This window comes from Centropristis striata, chromosome 5, assembly GCF_030273125.1.
Source record: "Centropristis striata isolate RG_2023a ecotype Rhode Island chromosome 5, C.striata_1.0, whole genome shotgun sequence".
Classification (NCBI taxonomy): Eukaryota; Metazoa; Chordata; class Actinopteri; order Perciformes; family Serranidae; genus Centropristis; species Centropristis striata.
In genome coordinates this window covers 11,003,419-11,025,898 of record NC_081521.1, presented here as the reverse complement: position 1 = coordinate 11,025,898, position 22,480 = coordinate 11,003,419, and the positions used below count along the sequence as shown (strand labels likewise).

Sequence of the window (22,480 nt, the reverse complement as noted above, 5' to 3'; positions counted from 1 at the left end):
CATCTGATAAGGATGTTGCCTTCCTCCGGAGGTATTCTGAGCATGTCCAACATCCAGAACATGCAGTCGGGATTACATTTCCTATCTAGCCTGCGATCGCCTCTGGATCCCCCAGGAAGAGCTGGAGGATGGGACTAGGGAGAAGGATGTATGGGCTTTGCTTAGCATGCTGCCACTGCAACCCCAATCAATTAGATAGTGGAAAATAATGGATGGATGGACAGATTTATGGATGGATGGATGGATGGATGGATGGGTGGGTGGGTGGGTGGAAGGATGGATGGATGGATGGATGGATGGGTGGATGGATGGATGGATGGATGGATGGATGGATGAATGGATGGATGGGTGGATGATATATAGAATTAAGCATGCTGAAATTTGTATTCTGCATGCACTGCAGTAAATGATCAAATAATGAAATGTAGGCTGTGTGTTTGGCCACTATTATGGATTTTGCATGCAGAGCGAGCTCTCAATCACGGCCACTTCCCCATCCCTTTCATCCTTAGTCATGCATCGGTGTTCTCTTTGAGGGGGTGCCAATATGGGGGCGAGGACAGAGGGCCCACCAATACAAAACAAAGTAACAGAGCCGAATATGGCAGGAGCGATTGGGAAGAGGAATGATGAGGAGAGAGGAGAAGAGGAGGAGGAGCAACATCGTTAACATGCGAGTGTTGGGAGTATGACCCAGATACACGCAATGCCTCAAGGGTTGAAGCAGAGGGGATGGACAATCGTGCACGTACTGACACGCACACTCACGGCCATATTATGCCAAGGTCCATACAGGTTCTGTAGAAAATGTCAAGGCCAAAGACAAGCCTGGACATGCTGAGGTTGGGCAGTGACGGACAGCGCCAGGCACGAGTCTGAGGCTTTCACACACACAGAGCACGAGGCCGGGCAGTGACATAAAGATCTGAGGCCACACACTATCAGTCTGGGTTTTTTGCTTTCCGTGACCTACATTCACCATGTTAGAGGAATTAAGGGTTTGATGCCGACACATTCTCGTGACTGACAAGCAGGCACCGAGTCCTGTCTCCTTCTGTTTCTCTGCCCTGCGGTTTCCCCTCAGCTGAGTAAGTGGTAGCTCTGTTATGCATGTCGTATATGAAGACATGAAAGAGAAACTTGAGAGGGAAAAAAAACTTGCAAAGCACAGTGGATCCACAAGAAGCGAGTCACCCTCATTTTCCTGCAGGGTAAACTAAATTGAATTAATTAAAACAATGTGACGAAGCATTCATCTCGGCATATGAAGATGAAGAGGATGACAAAGCACTCTCCCTGACACTTGTCTCCCATCAATACCAAGAGGCATCAGCGTCACTGTCAGCAAGCGGTGGGCTGGATGTCTTTTGTCAGGATGTCAGATGGGGAACATGTTTGAGTAGGCTACTGAGAGATCTGCCGTTGGGGCTGTTATAAGGAGGCGTATCGTTGTGTGGTTTGGTTAACGTGCCAGATTGACTCCAAGCTGACACTCGGAGGGCTGATCCGCTCCCTTCAATCCTCATTTCTGCTGCTTCATTGTTATAAAAAAGGACAATGGGCAAGCACTGAACAAAAGGGAGAGGAGAGATGACGGATGGCAAACGTTTCCTCAAGAGAGATGGAGAAACATCTCCAATTCTAATGGGACCGGAGAGGGCGGCTGGGGGTCAAAGTGGGGTGAAAGCCTGCAGGGGATAAAGACAGTGTGTGTGTGTGGAGGAGGAGCGAAGGGGGTAGATTTGGGGTTATTTGCACCGTCACGGTGCTCACCTAATTTCCATAAATGAATCAGGGACGCGTGCCCTACTGTGTTTGTGTTGTACTGGCAGCTGCTGTCTTGTTTGACAAACACAGCGTCTTTGCGATATGTCAGGGAGGGAGTAGCTGCAACACATTTATTTCTGTCTGGAGAGAAAAATGCATTCAATCGTCTGTGAGGTCGCTTTGGATGTATTTCTGGAAAAATCTGCTGCACACCAATCATGTTTGTGTTTTTTTGCTTCAGATGCTTTTCCAGAAATGAAAACTGAAAGCCAACTGTTCGGGCAGAGCGCGGCTAGTTAATGATATTGACAGGCTCTCACAAGAAGTTGGAGGGCTCACTGGTGCATCTGTGGCAACCATTAAAAATGATGACTTTAAAGAAACTATTTCATCAAGTATTTTTTAGTTCATGAACAATGACATTCTCAACTATCCAGTTAAAAGTTTTTTACTCAGACAGATATTTGAACCAGTGATATTTCCACTCATGAGTTTGTGTGCAAATAGTTAAACTTGGTACCAGATATACTGCAGGACCCCAGAAAGCCCCCTCATGTTTCTTATTCTAAGCTAGTTAACCTTAGTTAACCTAAATGCTGGCACTAACTGTACTGTGCATGCTCACTGCAAATGTTGGAAACTGAAAACAAATGTTTCACCCCAGTGAAATATCTCCTGGACCAGTTTAGCAAGATAAACCATTTGCTCGGCTTTCGTTTCAACTGACAAATACATCTCTTTGTTTTTTATTGCTTTCATTTTCAAATATGTTACATCCAGGGAGAGTATCTGACTTCTACTGCCTCAAAAGTTTGTCTGGTGCTGCCATCTAGTGGACATATCTGATACCTGCAATTAAAGCGACATGCCCATGGTAAAGGGTCAGTCCATAGTTTATCATTTGTACCTTGTGTTTCTGAGCTGTGCAGATAGTTTTATTAAGTGTTTAACTTTGAATAATTTACAGGACAAAAATATCAACTGTTTAAAGTTAAAGTAACCGTTCCTAAGAACGTTCTTAAATGCTATTCACCATTTTTTCTTAAGAATTGTCATATGTCTTTCTCACTTAGGAAGTTCTTAGATTTTTAACTTAAGATCATTCGCGTGACAGTAACATGAGAACTTCCATCTAAAAGTAATAACAGTAAGGACATGGTTTCAGTAACTTGGCCTACTTAAACAATATGTTCATAGTGATTAATTAAGCAGTATCAAATACAATAATTGCCTCTGTGATTTACATTGTAGTGTAATCTAGGAATAGGCCGACATGTCACACAGACTGAAAGGACATTTCAATAATATATCTACTGCCAAAATAAGCTTTATGTGATACATTCACAAAAAACTACTCTGACCAACTTCAATAAACAAAATTTGTTAACACATTGTCTAAACTAAATATTAAAGAGATCAAATAAATGTCATACACATTTGTTCAAGTAAATACATATCAAGACTTATCTTTTCAATGTAGCTGTTTTAAGACTGGTGAGGGCTTCTCTTAAAGTTGCAACGAAATATGAGAAGAAATCTAAGAACTTTGTTTTCAAGAATCTCATTTGTTAGCAAGTTTCTATCTTAGGAAAAAATAAGAAGAAGAAAGTTAAGAAAAAAAAAAAAGAAAAGACAATAATTTCTTCATGAATACCAAATCTTCTAAAATTTGTCTTAAGAATAAAGTTAAGAAAAAGTGGCACTTAAGAAGCATTTTTTTTCTTAAGAATGCTTTGTGAATCCGGCCCCAGATCTCTGACAGGCATTCAGAATCTCCAAGCTTCCATCTAACCAAACTCCAGTCAGAAAAAAAGCATTTTAAAAGTTGTTTACTTGTCATCTTGCAGGAACACATCTGCATCATGACGTAGTTACTTTTCGGCATCCTTTTGATGCATTTATTGCAATTAAATCACAGCAAATTCAGTTATACCACTGTGGTAACAATGTACTGGCAGCCATCCAGATACCGGCTATTCAATTCACCAAGCTGTGTTTACCTCTGGGTCATATTATTAATACAGATATGATCGAGTTTGTTTAACCAACATATCCAGGACTTCCACAACAAGTACAAAGCAGCAGCAGTGGTTATAGAACGTAATGGGGGCGTTGTTCACACTGGTGCAGCTTGCACAAGTAATGTGAATAAACATAAATGTGATCCTTTGGTCAAACTCCATGATGTGTATCAAACAAAATATGGCCTGCAACAGACCAAGTAAGACTTATTTTTAGCTTAGCCGTTTGGCTAAGGCTTTACCTTAACCTTAACCTTAGGCTTGTTGCTATGTAACTGAAGCGGATGTTGAAAATAGTTTTGTCAAAAAGTTTAAATCATTGAACCATGAGATCTTCTTGAGCAGAAAGTCATACATGTGCAAAATATATCTATATATTAGGCTTTGCTTCGTTCAATAGTATGAAATATTAGCAATTGACATATACAACAAGTAAATGTCCTGAATTCCAAAACTGAACACAGACTTCTTATTGTTTTGGTTTTATGGCCTGCAATTTTAACATTTTGGTTCACTCTCACTGCTCTCACTATCAACACTTCCAGGCAGTTGTTTTCAGTAAATAAGGAAAAATGAGAAGAAGAAGGCAAAAAGGCAAAAACAGGGCTGAAAGCACACTCAAACATTGCTCTTTAAACAAAGACTGCCATCTAGTGGGCTCAGAAAATAAAGGAAATGGTTCATGAGGCTTCAGTGGCACATCACTACTTGAAACTAGAAATTGAGAATGAGAATATTTACTGGGGAAAAAATCAAATGAGAATACTTTCACTTTCTCATAGACCTATACAACTGGACTTCTTTTTGCTACCAGTGGAGTCGCCCCCTGCTGGCGATTAGGGAAAAAAAGTAGATTTCAGGTTTTATTCCCTTCACTTTTCAGACCTAGAGATTATGTCCTCTAGGACAGTAGTTCTCAACCATTAGGAGTCGCGACCCCCAATTTGACATGCATGTTGTCCGTGACCCCCCCTCACTGAACACAATCTCACACACACAGTTCAGATCATACAAAGTACTTAGTTGATTCGACGAATTTTGGACAAATAATGAAGCAGCTAAAACATCTCTCTGTCTGTGCATTTATATATATGTTTATATTTTATTGTTACTTTTAATCTAAGTCCTTATCTATAAGTTCCATTCTGACCTCCTGGGTGTGTAACAGTCAGCTTCAAGCCAGAGACTCCTTGTAAAGTAATAACTTGATACTTTGGAATTTGTCAGAAAAGACACAAAATTACCCCAAAAAGAATCAAATTGACCACAAATTGACAAAAAATGACCACAAAAAGACACAAATTGACCAAAAAAGACACAAAATGACCAAAAAAAAGGAAACAAAATGACCAAAAAAGACACAAATTGACCACAAAATGATCTGAAAAAGACACAAAATGACCAAAAAAAGACACTAAGTGACCAAAAAAGACACAGAATGACCAAAAAAAACACAAAATGACCAAAAAAGACACAAAATGACTAAAAAAACACAAAATGACGGCCCAAAAAAGACATTAAATGACCAAAACGACTAAAACACATGAACACTTTAACACAGTGGAGACAGAGCTGACGTCCAAAATGATTTGGCGACCCCCAGAAATCATCTCGCGCCCCCAATTGGGGTCGGGACCCCAAGGTTGAGAATAGCTGCTCTAGTACAGTGTGGCAAGCAGGCTAACAACACACCACAAAGGTTTTAATTGTACTGCTTCTCATTCATTTCTGCCATTGTGCATGAAGAAATAAAAAAGAAGTTAATTTTTTGGATGTGTGTGCTCTACACTCACACACACGTATCTATGAGAATAGACCTCTCTGAGACAGCCTCAACAGGAAGTAAACATTATGACCTCCATGAGGCAGGGTGGACCACAGGGCTGTTCCACTAGATTACATTTAGCTATGTTGGTCAAATAAACAACCGACCAACTGAATGAATTGGGCCCCTGCCCCTGTGAAGAAGCCTTTGGCCCCTGCTGTGGCCCCTGTGTCAAATTAATAATAAAATGATCAATTTCTAACGATGAACAATGGAACAATTCTAACCTTTTTTTTGTTCAAACAATATCTCATTGCACACAAAAGGAACCCAGAATGTGTACATTGTGTAATAGTTTAACTCTATGGAGTCTAATAGGGCTATTTTGTCCATTTTTTAATCCTTTACATGTCTTTGTAAGTCATTTTGTCTTTTTTTTGTTGTTGTCATTTTGTGTCTTTTTTGTCATTGGTGTCATTTATGTGTCTTTTTGGTGTCTGTTTTAGTTATTTTGTGTCTTTTTTTGGTCATTTTGTGTCTTTTTTGGTCATTTTTATGTCTTCTGTGGGTTTCAAGACATTCAAAGATTTTGAATGCTTAAATATCATCTTTGCCACTGAGCATAGTTTAGTAATTATTCTTAGTTACTTACTACCACTGCAGTTTAAGAAAGACTACAGCACAAATGTAATACAAGCATTAGCAAACACATCAAGAATTCTAACTGGATGATATTTCATGAGCTAGTTCCTGCTATATGTCAGTGTCACTCTGGATGGACTTTGGCCTGTGTTGCTGGAAGGAAAGCAGACTGTGAACCCAGGCAGGGTTAGTGAGCAACATCAAATATTCTTATGGTTATATAACACAACATTAGTGTAGAACAATGACACAAAGGCACCTGGCTGACTCTCCTTATATCACACCACAGCTGTGCTCTGCTACATATCAAATAATACAAGCTGAATACTGAGAACACCCTGACCCTGGAAGTGGAAAAACAGATGACATCTTCATGACAGTGGAAGGTTCTATTAATATATTTTAAGTTCATAAAAACAGCATAGTTTAGATTCAAAGGACATTTGCTTGAGCTTTGTTTGAGTTTCTTAAGTTTAGACATGCCTGCAGAGTTGCTAAATTAATTAGAGCCTACCCTACCTACCAATAAATCAGGCAGCCAATTAATCGGCTCATATTTGCATCACAGACACACGGGAACCTATCAGTATCAGCACACGTGTATTCTGATATGTGTCAATATGAAAACTTCTCTAAAAAAACATAATGCAGAAAATTATGCATGGGGTGATTCAGACACGCCACTTAATTATTTATTTAATTTGTATTTATTTTCTGACTGTTTCAGAACATACAGTATTACTTAGATATTTCTTCTTTTTTTAAATGGTCAGCAGTTATGCTGAACATACAGTACTATTCAGTTATTTATTTTATTTCTATTTATTCTTTAAACAAATCTTTAGCAACTGAAAATTATCAAATGTACAGAAATATTTTGCTATTTTATGTATTTTATTTTTTATTTATTTAAATGGTCAGCAATTGAATAGTACCAACATACAATACTGATAGTTATTTTATTTTATTTTCATTTACTGTTACTTTTTCTTTATTACTGACTGAACATGTTGCATTAAGGCTCAACTCTTTTTCAAAAGGATAGATGTCTAATTTCAGTAAAGTTGGAATATAATATAATACAATTAACATTAGATGATGATTAATGACTGCTTTTAATAATGTGATTTTGTGCTCAATTCCCATCTCAGTGTCATATAACAACCAATTTATTACTAGCCCCTTTCATAGTGCCGTCCCGCAAATGTCCCGCTATACATTTTCGCCCTAGGGCGTTCATATTGATCCTGTGAAGGCGTGACATTCGTACCTGATCAAAATGTTGTCCGACCTCACAGAACGAGGTGGGAGGAGACGATAGTGGGAGGAGACGATAGTGGGAGGAGACGATAGTGACGTGCTGCAATGTAGCAGCAGTGCCCAGCACAGTGCTCATAGGCTACACAGTTAGCTCTACAGCAGTACAGGTTGTATGCGCAGTATGTGTTCACTTAGAGATCTCCGTTTGTTTACAACAAGCACCAGACACTCTGTGCACAGTTAGTGAAGCCGAGTTGCTTACGTGGCGAACACATTGTGTACAGTTAGCATGCTGGTTTGTTTACAATAAGCAGTGGACGATCCCGCGATTCCGCTTTGGGCGCGTTCATAGTGGAGGCGAGACGTCTGCTCCCCGTATCCGAAACAAGATGGCGACGAATGTAACACAGACGTCGATGCTTCCAACGGGCCACAAACCAATGGGTGACGTCACGGTGACTACGTCCATTATTTATACAGTCTATGGTGAAAACAGGAAGTGATGCCTATCTTGGCTACAATTGCTCACAAGGTGGCACAATGAAAAAATGAAAAAAGTATACTGAAAAACTTGTACGCTTGTATATATGTCACACTCTGACTCAGCATGAGGGTAGGTACAAAGACCAATTTGTAAGGGAAACTCAAAAGAATGCCATACAAAGATAATAACAAGCCGCAGTCAGAAAGTGAAGGTGCAAAAATCCCATTTATTATGGTCGACCACAAAAACTTTTTACATCAAAAGAAAACTACAAAAACATCAAATAAAAAATTAAAGAGGAAACAAAAATACCTTTTTTTTACGAGGGAGGGTCAGCACAGCTCCAAAATACCACCATTATAAAGCCTAAGCTCCTCCCTCTGGAACAGACCATTCCAGGCAATTAAATATTAATTCATGTTTAAATGTATAAAAAACACATGGGACATCATCACTCAAATATTTCAGGTTTAAACAGACCTGGTGATACATATTCTACAATATTACTTCAACCCAGAAGCCCTGAAACAAAGAGGAATAACAGAAACATTGGTTTGGCCCAATTATGTCCCACATTCCACACAGGCAGATAAAAGGGCAGCATTCACTGTCCTTGGGTCCTTTCACCAACCAGGAAGTACTGCGGGTGGTAAGAAAAGAAAGCATAGCAAACACCAACAGATGTACATAAACTGTGTAAATTAATGTTAATGAGCCGCTAATGACGTCGCTATTTCTAACTGTAACTCTAGTGTCTAGTGCAGCTATTCTCAACCTTGGGGTCGCAACCCCAATTGGGGTTGCAAGATGATTTCTGGGGGTCGCCAAATAATTTTGGAAAAAATATAAATGCACAAAATTAATATTAAATGACATCATTTCATACAGGGAGATGTTTTAGTTAGTGATGGGTAGATGAAGCCTTGAACCTTTCCAGCTGGTTCGAGAAAAGGTTGATATCTTGAGGCTTCATGAGCTCACAAACCCCCTGCTGGTCCAAATCGTCATTGACCTTTGAGCTGTTAGGCCTCTTGGTGCATGGGAATAATCACTGCCAACAGAAATAAAAGCACCTTAATTTGATTTTGTGTGGATTTATTTATCTGTTTTGATTAATATGTGGGTAATGCTAATAGCAGTGTATTTGTAATTATTAATTATATATAGTAATCATTATTATTTTATTACTTTACCAGCATAATTTCAGTCAATGATAAAATAAATCCAATAGGACATGAGGTGTTTGTTAAAAGTGTTACAGTGTTTTCAAAGCATGGGGCAGAGATGGGACAGAGATGGGACGTCAATAGTGCTTGTGACTTTATTGATTGCAGTTTAAAAACAACAATTTCTCCACTCTGCCTGGACTCAGTCGGTTTCTTTTTTTGGAGACAACCTCTCCAGCTTTCGAAAAAACTTGTTCGCATGGGACTGAGGAGGCAGGGGTGCACAAGTAGAACCATTTCCTGAACCACCGAGGCTTCGAATGTCATCAATGACGTCACTCACCCTAAACAACACAAGCGTCGATACGCGATCCACCAAAGACTTCCGGGATTTCTCGACACACGCTCCGAAGCATCGGCACGATCCGACCCATCACTAGTTTTAGTTGTTGTCTGCTTCATTATTTGTCCAAAATCCTTATCAACTGAGTTTGTATGATCTGAACTGTGAGATTCTGTTCAGTGAACACAGCGGAAAAAATAAACAAACAAAAAGACGTCGCAGACAACGTGCATGTTATATTGAGGGTTGCGACTCAAAAAGGTTGAGAACCACTGGTCTAGTGCACCCACCAGGCTATAGTTAGCAGCTAGCAGGCTACTCTTAACTGTAGTGATGGCCAGATGAAGCCTCATGAAGCCTTGAAGCTTTTCATCCAATTGGTTCAAAAAAAGGTTAATTTCTCGAGGTTTCATGTGCTCACAAACTGCTGGTCAAAACCTTTATTGTCATCTCAACTATTTTGTGATTGGCCTCTTGGCTGTCTGCAACAGTGTTAGCATGGGAATAATCACTGCCAAGAACAATTTAATTTGATTTTGTATGATTCATTCATTTAATCTGTTTTTATGTTAAAACTGTTTCAGTGTTTTCCAAAGACTAGACATTGATTGTGCTGATGAATACTGGGGTGATGATGATGACTATATTCATTTTCATTAAGAAACAATATTTTTGACACTGCGCTTGGACTCAATTTTGCAGCGATCAATTGCACTTTATATATATTCATAAATCACGCCAACACTCGAACCACACTCTGAAAAAGCGAGACTTCAAATGTCATCAGTGACTTCACTCACTCTTAAAGAAATATAAACATAATAATGTGTAGCCTTATTGATGGCAGAGATATTTGGAGTGAAAGGGGAAGACATGCGGGAAAGGCCTGCAAGCTGGATTTGAACTAGAAATATCTCCTGGACCAGTTTAGCAAGATAAACCATTTGCTCAGCTTTAGTTTCACCTTGTTTTTTTTATTGCTTTCATTTTCAAATGTGTTACATCCAGGGAGAGAATCTGACTTCTACTGCCTCAAAAGTTTGTCTGGTGCTGCCAAGCCGCCCGCTGGTGAGGACTGGGCCTCTATGGTATGCACCAGGTGTGCCACTGGGGACGCCTCCATGTTGGTGCAAAATTGTTGCACAATTCACATAAAAAGGTTTATTTTCATTTCATTGCCAAAAAATCACTATATGGCCTCCATATCTGTGAATTTCTCTCCTATAAAATCCACACCAGTCTCCAAAATCTAGAATAAAGTTATTCAAAAGAGTTCTTTCCCTCTATATATCATTAATAAAACAATGTTTATTGTACATTTTAATACTTCCTAAGCAGTGTTTTGGGTTAGTGTTTTGGAAAGTTCACACATAGTTTAGTGTATGAACAGGGCTGTCCTTAACCGACCCAGGCTCTCCTCCCTCTCTGACTGTTGGCCTCTGTATATCACCCCTGGGCTCTCTGCCAGCTACTCCGGTGGCCTGCTGCCAAGCTGCACTTGTGAACTAACTACTTTGGGTAAAAGGTTGCAACTTATCTCTTTGCGTCTGTCTTTCTTTTCTCTCCTTCACAACAAACTTCAGTCCCACTCCCTTCTACACATGCGCAGACTGGCCCATTGCTGCCCTCTATAAAATAATACAGCCCCTCTTTGTCCTCATGTTACCTCACCTAAAGCGACCTTGTCGTCTCGGCCCGTCTGAGAGCAGAGCACAGCATGAGGGTGAATGAAAGTTGTGCTAAACTAGCACTCTAAACTCAACCCACTTTCTCTTTCTCACTCTGCCAGTCCTATCACATGCTTTGCTAGATTGTTTACTTGTTCTAGTTTGGTCTCACTCCCTCCCTCTAGCTCTCCTTTTTGCTTCCTCCCATCCAGCCTGTCTCTCCCTCCCACCAGTTGGTTCCTGCTTAGTGTTATGTGGCGATAAAAGCCCAGGCGAGTCGGGACAGACAGCCTATTTAGCCCCTTTTCTCTCAAGATTTTCATCTTTTGCCTTTGCATCGTGTTATCCTGCACTTTTACTCGCTTACGACGACCGTGAGTATCTGTCTTTGCCTGAATCGAATAAACAAACTGTAATTGTGTTTGGCAAGGAATAATTGAGGAGATGACGGAGGGATAGACTCCCCCCCTTAACCCCACACAGCTTGGGAGAGTGGCGGACGTGCAGAAAAGACAGTAGCAGATCAGGCTGAGAGATTTGAAGAGCTGCATAAATGTGCAGCAGCTGTCTAAGTTTAGGAAGCTACACATGCTCTAGAGACAGAATGAAGTATGTCAGACCCAATGGTGCTTTATAAATGCAAGAATAAAAACATATCATGCTTAAATCTTTGCTTAAAAACATTGATCCAAACAACTCCATGCCATTTTTGAGCCTGCAAGGCTGTAACATTTATAACTCCTTATTGAGAGTGAATCCTTTTAGTAAGTTTTGTTATGTAATGTATAAAAAAAGGTTCAGAGCAAAGACTGTGTGGCTTAAAGTAAGTCAATACTTTCCTTTTAAATGTGTAAGAAAAAGATCAAATGTTTCTTTTCCTCTGCACCCCTCAGAAGGTCAGATCGGACTCTTAAATTGAATACAAGCCAGATTCCGCCATTTTAATTTGTGGTGTGTGTCTGTATGTGTATGCGTCTGTGTGTTTGTGTGAAAGTGTGTGTGATTAGCCACAAAGGACAGGTGAAAGGACAAACACAACAGCAATATGAGAGGACATTTTGCACAAGTCTAAACATTATTCCTCATTACTTAGAATCTTGAATCACAGACTGTGGAATCCTAAACCAATGCAAGGTGAATGAACTGTTTATTGCCATAATACAGGAGCATCTCAATACATTAGAATATGATGGAAAAGTCCATTTCCAGTAGTTGAAGTCAAAGTGTCGAGTCATATAGATGGACATACTTTTCAGAGACCAACATTTCCATATTAAACACTTTTTTAAAATTGGTCTTTTGTAAAATTAGTTATTTTGAGACACTGAATTTTAGGTCTTCATTAAATGAAAGCCATAATCATAATTAGAAGACATTAAATATATTAAGATATGAAATGTTTCATTCTGGTATTATTTTCACTTTTTGAATTGAATTACTGACATAAATAAACTTTTCTATGATATTCTATTTTATTGAGGTGCACCTGTATGATCTGATGCACTGATCCTCAAATTCAACTGATGCTTTCACTCTGGACTGTTTCTTCATCTGTTGTCCTAGGAGGATAAAAAAAATGACTGTCAAAAAACTGCCATACATTCATTCATTCATTCATTCATTCATTCATGCATTCTCCTTAACTGCTTATCTGAACTCGGGTCGTGAGGGGTTGGAGCTGATCCCAACTGACATTTGGTGAGAGGCGGGGCATCCTGGACAGGTCTAGACTATCACAGGGCTGACACATAGACAGACAACAATTCACGCTCTCATTCACTCCTATGGGCAATTGTACTTAAGTAAAGTACAAGTACTTCAAAATTGTACTTGAGTATTTCAATTTTATGTAAATTTATACTTCTACTTTACTATATTTTAAGGCAAATATTGTACTTTTTACTCCACTACATTTATCTGACAGCTTCAGTTACTTTTCAGGTCGAGATTTATCATAAAAAACATGATCAATTTACAGTGATTAGACTTTTTTTTAAATTAAATCCCAGTTAATATAAGCCCTATCTTTTCCAAATTAAAACACTGCTTACACAAATGCATCAATAATTATAACCCAGTAATACATTTAGAATATATAAAACATTCTGAGTTGGTTCATTCTACATAACGAGTACTTTTACTTTTGATACTTTAAGTACATTTTGATGCTGATACTTTTCTACTTTTACTTCAGTAAGCTTTGAATGCAGGACTTTTACTTGTAGTGAAGTCATTTCAGTGTGGTATTAGTACTTTTACTTAAGTCAGAGATTTGAATACTTTTTCCACAATTACATATAAATATTATTATTATTATTACATATAAATATTATAATCCAGTTTCCCGGAGTTAATTTTTTAACTATTTTCAGTCCTGGCCATAACAACCAAATATTCATCATTTTCTGAATTTTAACCCTTTAAATGCCAGTTGGTTTTTACATAATGCTACTGATTTTATGGAAACAAAACACAACAGAAAAAGTAGTTATTTTCTGTAACTAAATCTGTATCTTCGTCTGTCAACCAACTAAATGACCTCTATCTGTACTTGTACTCAGATTTTAGGCCTGAAGTTGATATGGGTTGATCAGAAGTTGCTATATTATTATAAAAACTATTTTAGAAGAGCCTCAGGATGAAGCTTCAGATCAACGTTTTTGATCACATGATTAAGAGAAACAATGTTAATTTTTCTTCATCACATGTGTGGATACTAATACATTATACCTAGATGATACTCGTACTTTACCTGTACCACATATTTGTCTCATCTAAGTACTCAGCTTAAGCTCGAGCATTCATTTTGATGAATTTTATATTTTTCCATAATACCCCAGCAATAACCCCAGTGGAAACCAAGAAACTATGTATTTACCCCATTGGGCAAACATGAGAAATTGCCTTTATCTGGTGCAATAAAGTTTAAAAAAAACAAAACTTGAATTTTGAATTGGGCTGTGATTAAAAGCTCCGACCTAATGGGAATGCATGGTGTTTATGATGTAGCCTGTGAGATCAAAATGTGTGGTTTGAATGGATTTAAATGGAACCATTTTTGTCCTTAGGGGTCAGTTTATTATAACGTTGTTTACTTATTAACCTCTAAATAAAAAAATACAATAACTCACTATACCTTTCCATTATTGTGTCCCTAGTGAGGCTACCTCTTTCCATGAAATGAGTGTGACAGTGTGATTTATTATTGGCAGATAAAGTTCATATCTTCTCAATTTTCTTGATTGATTAATCTCTTTCAAACATATCACAATGAAAATGAAACCAAATTATATCTAAACTATTAAAGGACTTTAATTAACTTTCTATCTATTGGCTGCTTTTTCATCCTATGTCACACTGCAGGGTATTTAATAAAAGCTAACGAGGTGGCTAGACTTGCAAAGAAGGGATTTGGCATTCATCCAGCTACCTTCATAAAGCACTTAATGAGATATTCTGATTCACTCTTGTGAATAACAACACACAGATAAGTATGTCCACTGTTTGCTTCTAAAAGAGAATCAATGGCCAATTAAATCTTCAGACTATTATGACATAAAACATAACTGGAAGTATATATCTAGTGAATAATCATAATATATAAATGGAGTGTGCATATCTGTGTGGGTACAATAGCTCAAAAATAACTTACTGTCATCTTTCTTGCCTTAATGCACTGTTAGGTGTGATTATTGTTGCCTTCAAGTGCTCCCCTGAGAGTCATAAATACAGCATTTTAGTGCTTTTGCACTGCTTACTTTATAACAAAATGATACTGTAGCTTGGCATTTAGTTAGTTTCTACTGTTAGTTCCTATGAACATTAGCAAAATTATATAGTATATATTGTAATTACAGTTTTTAATATAATAAAATTAGCTTTGAATAACTGTAAATTTCAACATTTTTACCTTTAATTTGAATGATGTCGATTTTGCATCCAACAAGTTATAATGTAGATTATTTCATTAAAATAAAAATAACTTGTTATTGTAATTGTGTAAATATATACAGTCATTGAAAAAAATTATGTCTTGTTTTCTTCATTGCATTTGTTCATTTCAATACATGGCACAACTAAAGGTACATTTGTTTGGACAAATATAATGATAACAACAAAAATAGCAAATAAGGGTTTAATTTAAGAGCTGATATCTAGATATTTAACATGGTTTTCTTGTTCATGATTTTGGTCATTATCAAGTAAACAAAGTTGTCTAGATATCAGCATATTACATACATTTCTTCCTTTGGAAAACTTTACCCCCTAATTAGCCTAATCATCTAAAAGTAAATCATTCTATTTTTTCACTCTTAAATAGGCTTTTACCACCCCAGTTTCGACGATTCAAATAGGCGAAGTAGATTATTTTTGTCTGGGTGCACTTTTTTTTAAATTAAAACGATGACATATGCAATGCTCATTTTATTTATTTGTTGTATTGAACTTGCCTCAATTGACTTTGAGTCTGAGTTTTAGTTTATTTAATGTTTGTAATAGGTATAAATGAAGGAGCTCGGTAACATACGCTTGTAACCGGAAAGGTCCAGCACGGATGGTGCTGGTGTATGATAGTAGTGTCTCACATGGTGACCAGCAGGACTTGAACATGAATGCCTGTTATATGAATAAACTTTTCTTGTCCTCACCTGTTTCCAGATGCTTCACCTGACTGCAGGGCGCGTGGGCAGCCTGTTGGCCAGGCGCGCGACAGTAGCCATGACTACCAGCAGCGCGAGGATGTCGAGCCACAGCCACGGTAACATGACACCGTGTGTTTCTAACTCAGGGCCGGTTCTAGCCCATTGGCTGCCCTAGGCGATATTGAGATTTTGCCCCCCCCCCCCCCCCCCCAAGCATTCTAGAAATAGCTAATGCTAGCGGAGTAACGTTATGCAGTGATAGCTAGCTTCTAATGAAACGTCAACCATGAACAGTGAAAGAAAACACAATTTTAATTAAACTTTAGAACTAATGTCTGAGATGAAAATACATACCTCTATACTGTGCTTTCTTCTCCTCCTCCTCTTTTCTTAGTTTTCGCCCCTGTGCACCAGACAGTTTGGTCCTTTTCATTTTGCTAGTTGACCTTCTACGACCGTTAGCGTGATCTAGTTCTAGTGTTTTGTGACTTGCAACTGCATCGTCATGACGAGTGACGACACCCATGCACGTATCATATTTTATATAATATAATATTACATTTTCATTCGAAATATGGGTTGGGGCATGTTCATATAATTCAATGAGGGTTTTATTGCCCATGCTTTTTAAAAAATGTTTCGTTAATCAATGTTGTCAAAACAAAGATGTATGCTTAAGGGCGCCACAAGGGGGCGCCCCCTGCCAATTTGGCGCCCTAGGCAGCCGCCTTGGTGGCCTGTAGGAATAACCGGCCCTGTTCTAACTTACTGCCTCAGAAGTACAACAGTAGTAACTCTTCATGTCGGAGGTCAGAGTTTTCTGTTTGAACTGTGACAGACTAAGAGCTGAGCTGTTCTCTAAAGTCTCCACCAGGTACCTCTACCTGGTCACGAGCTAATTGCTGCTATTAGCCACAGGTGTTGCAACTAATTCTGGGACCCTTTGAATTCAGGGACCCAACTGGGAGTTTCTGCTAGAGTTACAACCAATGTTTATCACTCTATTACATACTTTCAGAGATGGAAACCTAGGTTATAATAGTTTTGGATTTTTCAGTTTTAGTTTTAATTCCGTTGTGAATTTTGATTTCAAATTCAGTTTGTTTTCAGAGCGAGTTTGCATCGTTTTAATTCGTTTTTTTTTTTCGGAAAATGCTTAGTTTTAGTTTAGTTTTTATTAGTTTTAGTGTTAGTTTTAGATTTTTGTAATGGGGTATTTGTTGGATGCCAGATTCAAAGAGGTCACAATAAATGTTTCCTTTATTTCCTTTGTCTGATCCATCTTGGCCCCAATAAGGTTACAAACAAGGTAACAAAACATACAACGAATGTTTTGTTATAAATGAAACCCAGCAGTGGAATATAACTAAGTACACTAACTCAACTACTATATGCGAGTAAAAGTTACGTTTTAAACACTGCTACATTTCAGAAGGAAATATTGTATATTTTACTTGTATTTAATTGATTACTTTATTTATGAGTAACTTTGCAGATGAAAAAAAAATGCATTTCTATACAGTAAATTAAAACAGCCAACAGTATAAAGGTGAATAAAAATAACTATTGCAGCCAGCTAAACATTCAATATCAACCAATAATAATCTATAATATATAATGCCAATTGAAAGTCAAGGCTTTTACTTATAATAAAGTGTTTTTTAAATTATGGAAGATCCTAATACTACTTCCATCAATTATCAAACTATCAAGCAGTATATATAAATAGAGCTGAAACTATTTTAATCTGCAACAATTAAGAGAAAATGTTCATCATAAATCCATGATAAATGAATAGTTGCAGTCCTCCACAAGAGTTAAAAATCAGCTCCACCTTAGCAAACTAATTCTGTGAATATTAATGTAAAAACATTGTTTTGATAGTAGCCATTACAAAAAAGGGCTCATGTAGGTTACAGCAGTTAGTGTGACATATACAGAACATATTTTTTATAAAAAGCAAACCTGGTTGTTAATATCAATAGAACCCAGTGAGAGTTGAAAGTAGTAGCCTCAGACCAGCAGAGGGCGCTGCTGTACCATCATGACTTCACATCCACACAGACAGACATGGGGCTCTTGGGGCTCTCTTTGGACTATATTAACCCTCTGGAGTCCATCTATTTATTGAAAATTGAAAAAAGGTTTTATTCACAGTAATAACTTTATTTATATATGATATGTAGACAAGCTGAGAAAGCCAGTTGAAAGTGCAATCATAGGAGCTTTCACAGTGTGCCATTTATGTTTCTAGACCATTTTTAAATTGTGAATTTTATTTCTACAATGAAAACTTTTACAATTTGTTTTTAATTTACATGCAAACCGACTGTTTTTCTGCTGGTTTTGTGTGTATGAATGGTAAAAAGAAAGGAACATTCCCATAGACACCTGTGTCTTTTGTTTGTATTTTGGGTTCCTGGCAGCTTTATACTTAATTAAAATAAAATGAAAAATCTGACTGATAGCCAAGTTTGTGTGGAGAAAAAGGAGCCATGCATGTGATGTAAGGACAGACTGAGAGATGCTAAACAGAGACAGAAATGAATGCAGAGGAAGTTGACAAATTTAAACAACCCTCTGAAGTCCAGAAGATGTTGAAATGAAGCATACATGTTATTTTTGTAAATGAAGGCTTTAAAATAGACTCTTGACTGAACTTAACCCCGTCCTGTCTTGCATCCAGAGGTGGCAGGGACAGTGGACATGTCTCAGCCGATGTACGATGAACGTCGGGACACCCCTCTGCCTGACAGACCGTACAAAGACGTCCTGACTGCTGCTGACAAGAGCCTGAAGGAGAAGGAGAAAGGACCCTGGAGCCAGCTGAGCAACGAGGAGAAGATGGCCTGTAGGTTCCTCTGTCTCTCTCAATTTTCAATTCAATAAGGCTTTATTGGCACAAAAGTTTAAAAAAACAAAAACAATATTGCCAAAGCGCAAGTACAACTTTTTCCAAGTATTTGGACTACACAAAAACGGTGAGATGAATGAATGGCTGAACCCCCTTTTTTGAACTGTCTCCTCTTTTAACACCTGGACTTTTTTATTTTTATTTATTTATTTTTAACTGTTATTTATTGCCCCTCCACTATGGAGGTATTAACTTATTTCTTTCACTAGGCTCAGCAAAGATTTTATTATCTGCCATATGTCTAGTGTGGGCTGATGGTGTGTGTGTGTTTGTTTATTGTATGTATTGTTGTATTGTTGCTTCTCCTCCACATGTGAAGTTCCTAACGGAAAAATAAAGTTCTTTGAATTTAATTTGAATTTGAGATATAAGAATCAATAAGACAAAATAGACACCTAAAATATGTGAGACAAATATACAATCCATTAAGTAAAAATAGTAAATAAAGAAAACAACATCAATGTCAGATGCAATATTGTGTAGTAGAGGAGTGAATGTGTACCTATATATACATATACACTTACACTACAGCCCAACATTTTTTGAAGCAACTTACATTTTCTGTCTACAATGGCTTTCTTAAAAAACAAGTATGGATTATTTGGATTTTTGGATGCGTTTACTGTATGATCAGACTTTACCTTTATTGAATTGAACCATTTTCCTCTATTTAGTTTTAGTTATACATTGATGTTACCAGACCATTGCTGAATAAATGTTAAGAAAAGAAAAGTAGGGCTTAGTTTTAGAGTTGAGGAGATTTGGCAGAATCACAACTTCAGTGCAAAAGTAAAAAACAAATCAGTTTGTAGTTTTCACTTTAACTCTTTGACTCCTAAGAGTTTGGATACAAAAATCCCAATAAATCTCAACTGTGTTCATATCTCTGACAAACTACCACAGAAATGGCTAGAAAGAAGCAGCTGAGTAAAGAAACAAGAGTTCAGATTTTTACATTAAGGAAAGAAGGATAAACAAAGTCTAAGCAATAAAAACCCAAAGACCTGATAATTATAGTAAAATGTGTTCTAATAAGTGACTCGTTATATAATAATCACCTTTGTTTTGTTGCAAAGTATAGCAATGAAACTATGATCTTTATTCGTACAAATTTGATCTTGCTTCCAAGTGTGTGTTTACCTTTACCTCTAGTTTAATTCAATACATTCAGTGGAAATTTCAAGCAGTTAGCCAGTCGTGGCCTAATTGTTAGAGAATCTGGCTTGAGGGTCACCGGTTCCAATCCAGAGACTGACAGGTCAAGGACTGAAGTGCCCTTAACCCTTTGATGCACAACATATTGACCCTCCTTCTAAAGCACAACATGGGTCAAAAATGACCCTCATTAATTCCCCTGTTATTTAATGCTGCTGTGTGTTTCTGTGCTCTGTCTTTTTTATATCAACTTATTTTATGATTGAATATTCCTTTATGAGGGAAAAAAAGTTTTTGTGTTATTACACAGCTAACTACTTGGCTAAGTAGCTTGCTAAGCTAACTACTTAGCCAAGAAGTTAGCTAAGTAGTTAGCTTAGCAAGCTACTTAGCTAAGAAGTTAGCTAAGTAGTTAGCTTAGCAAGCTACTTAGCTAAATACTTAGCCATGAAGTTAGCTAAGTAGTTAGCTTAGCAAGCTACTTAGCTAAATACTCAGCCAAGAAGTTAGCTAAATAGTTAGCTTAGCAAGCTACTTAGCTAAAAAATGGATATGGGTCATTTTTGACCCATGTTGTGCATTAGAAGAGTAGTGACACTAGTAGGGTCCCACGAGTAGTGGGATTTTATTAAAAAATGAATAAAGGAAAACATAAAATGAGGATGTATGATGATCAAAAACAAACTAATTGAGGAAAACCTGGAATATTGAATGATGAAAATAATTTATTGCAAAGATATGGAACATAAAAACTCTGTCGGGTCACTTTAGACCCATGTTGTGCATCAAAGGGTTAAGCAAACCACCTACACGTTCCCTGTTGTGGGACTAATAAGGGAATCCTAATTCTAATACCAGTGGCACAATACAGGATTAATATTCTCATTTTTAATAGTACCCTCTATTTTCTTTTCCTCATCCACCTCTCCTGTCCTCCTCTTGTCCCCTGCAGTGTACCGCCTTGCCTTCCATAAGACCTACCCAGAGATGAAGCAGAAGACAGCAGAGTGGAAGACGGTCTGGGCGGGGGTCTTCTTCTTGCTGGGCGTCACTGGCCTGGTGGTCATTTGGCAGGCACACTACGGTAAGTCTGCCTCTCCACTCTGACAGGACAAGCACGTCTCTTTAAATTAGACAATGAGAAGACAAGACAGGACCAGGAGAAGCTTTGTTACATGCCTATGAAAGGGGTTTATGTTTATTGTCGCTTGTGACTACTCGCTTTTTTCAGGGGAGAAAAACGGCCCTGCTCTTCTACAGGGACAAAAAACGTCCAGTCAAAAGACTGCTAGGGACAGCTCATATTCACATTAGGGGCGTTTCGGCGAGTGAGACCCGCCTCATTCTGGGTATTGGACTGTAATGAGTTATTTTTGTTATCATTATAGGGGTGTTTCCAGAAGAGTTTAATTTAAGAGCTGATATTTAGACATTTTCCATGGTTTACTTGATAATGATTTTGGTTGTTAACGTCTTTTTAGCTGGCAAAAGCAAGTATGAGCACATTTCACCTATTTCACTTCACTGCACTGGCTGCCGGTCCATTTTAGGATTCATTTTAAAATCTCTATTTGCTTTTAAAGCTTTAAATGGCCTTGTGCCACCTTACCTCTCTGAGCTGCTGCACCCTTACATTCCCACCTCTTCTCTTTGGCTTTTGACACCACGTAGGGTGTTGATTCTATGTCTATACATGTATATTTTATTTTATGCAGGCAGTGCATTTTTTTTATTTTACTTTATGCTATTTTAATGGTATTGTGTTTTATCGTTCCATTCTCCACTTAATCTTTTTATGCTGCTTTTATTGTGTTATCTATTTATTTATTTTGTTTGTCTTTCTGTGCAGCACTTTGGAAACCTTGTGTTTGCTAAAAACGTGCTAAATTTAGTGGATCGGATTATCAAGAAAACCATGTTAAATGTCTAGATATCAGCTCTTAGATTAAACTCTGTTGTTATCATTATATTTGTCCAAACAAATGTACATTCAGTTGTACCAGGCATTAAAATGAACAAGAAATTGAAGAAAACAAAGGTCTAATAATTTTTTTCCATGACTGCGTGTTACTGGATACATTGACTGCACTACAGAGTGACTGACTTGTTTCCGTCTCTGTTCCTTGTGTGATCAGTCTACCCTGAGCGTCCCAGGACCTTTGACGACGAGTGGAAGGCCAAGCAGCTAAAGAGGATGTTGGACATGAGGGTGAACCCCATCGAGGGCTTCTCAGCCAAGTGGGACTATGAGAAGGGCCAGTGGAAGTAAAGAGGCAGCTGGGCTGTGACTGAGGTGGCACAGAGTCCGGACCTGTCCCCTCAGACCGTCTAGGATCTGTTCCTCTGTGAAGCTGCTGTTGAAGGCAGTCTCAGTCTGAATGAGCTTCTCTCTGTCAACATCTGAGGTGATTTGACTCTGTGCCTCCTCTGGCTCTCAGTCAGACCTCTAACCTCCAACCACTGCAGATAACTGTCTGTCCTGTTGGAACCCTATAATAATATTAAAGTTTCCATAATAACTCTGTCCAGCTCTCTGTATTTTCTGTCAGGATAATATTTTGCACTACAGCAGCCCCATTTGCAACTACAGCAAAGACAGAGGCACAGGGTTCCCTCCAGAAAACAACAACTTTAAAGTTCAGGCTATTACTAT

At 38.0% G+C, this 22,480-nt stretch overlaps 1 protein-coding gene across 1 annotated transcript; it reads left to right on the top strand.

Moving 5' to 3' along the window:
• Window positions 1-11,320: 11,320 nt before the first annotated feature.
• On the top strand, window positions 11,321-22,351 carry LOC131971309 (cytochrome c oxidase subunit 4 isoform 2, mitochondrial). The gene is made up of 5 exons (XM_059332691.1): window positions 11,321-11,489; window positions 15,775-15,874; window positions 18,445-18,609; window positions 20,780-20,911; window positions 21,963-22,351. The coding sequence occupies exons 2-5, from the start codon at window positions 15,775-15,777 to the stop codon at window positions 22,094-22,096; spliced, it is 531 nt and encodes a 176-aa protein (XP_059188674.1). The 5' UTR covers window positions 11,321-11,489; the 3' UTR covers window positions 22,097-22,351.
• Window positions 22,352-22,480: the final 129 nt, after the last annotated feature.

Bases quoted from the DNA above. Each gene is read 5' to 3' on its own strand.
- LOC131971309 (XM_059332691.1), top strand. From the start codon at position 15,775: ATGCTTCACCTGACTGCAGGGCGCGTGGGCAGCCTGTTGGCCAGGCGC. The intron at 15,875-18,444 runs GTAACATGACAC...TCTTGCATCCAG, and splicing joins GATGTCGAGCCACAGCCACG to AGGTGGCAGGGACAGTGGAC. The intron at 20,912-21,962 runs GTAAGTCTGCCT...TTGTGTGATCAG, and splicing joins CATTTGGCAGGCACACTACG to TCTACCCTGAGCGTCCCAGG.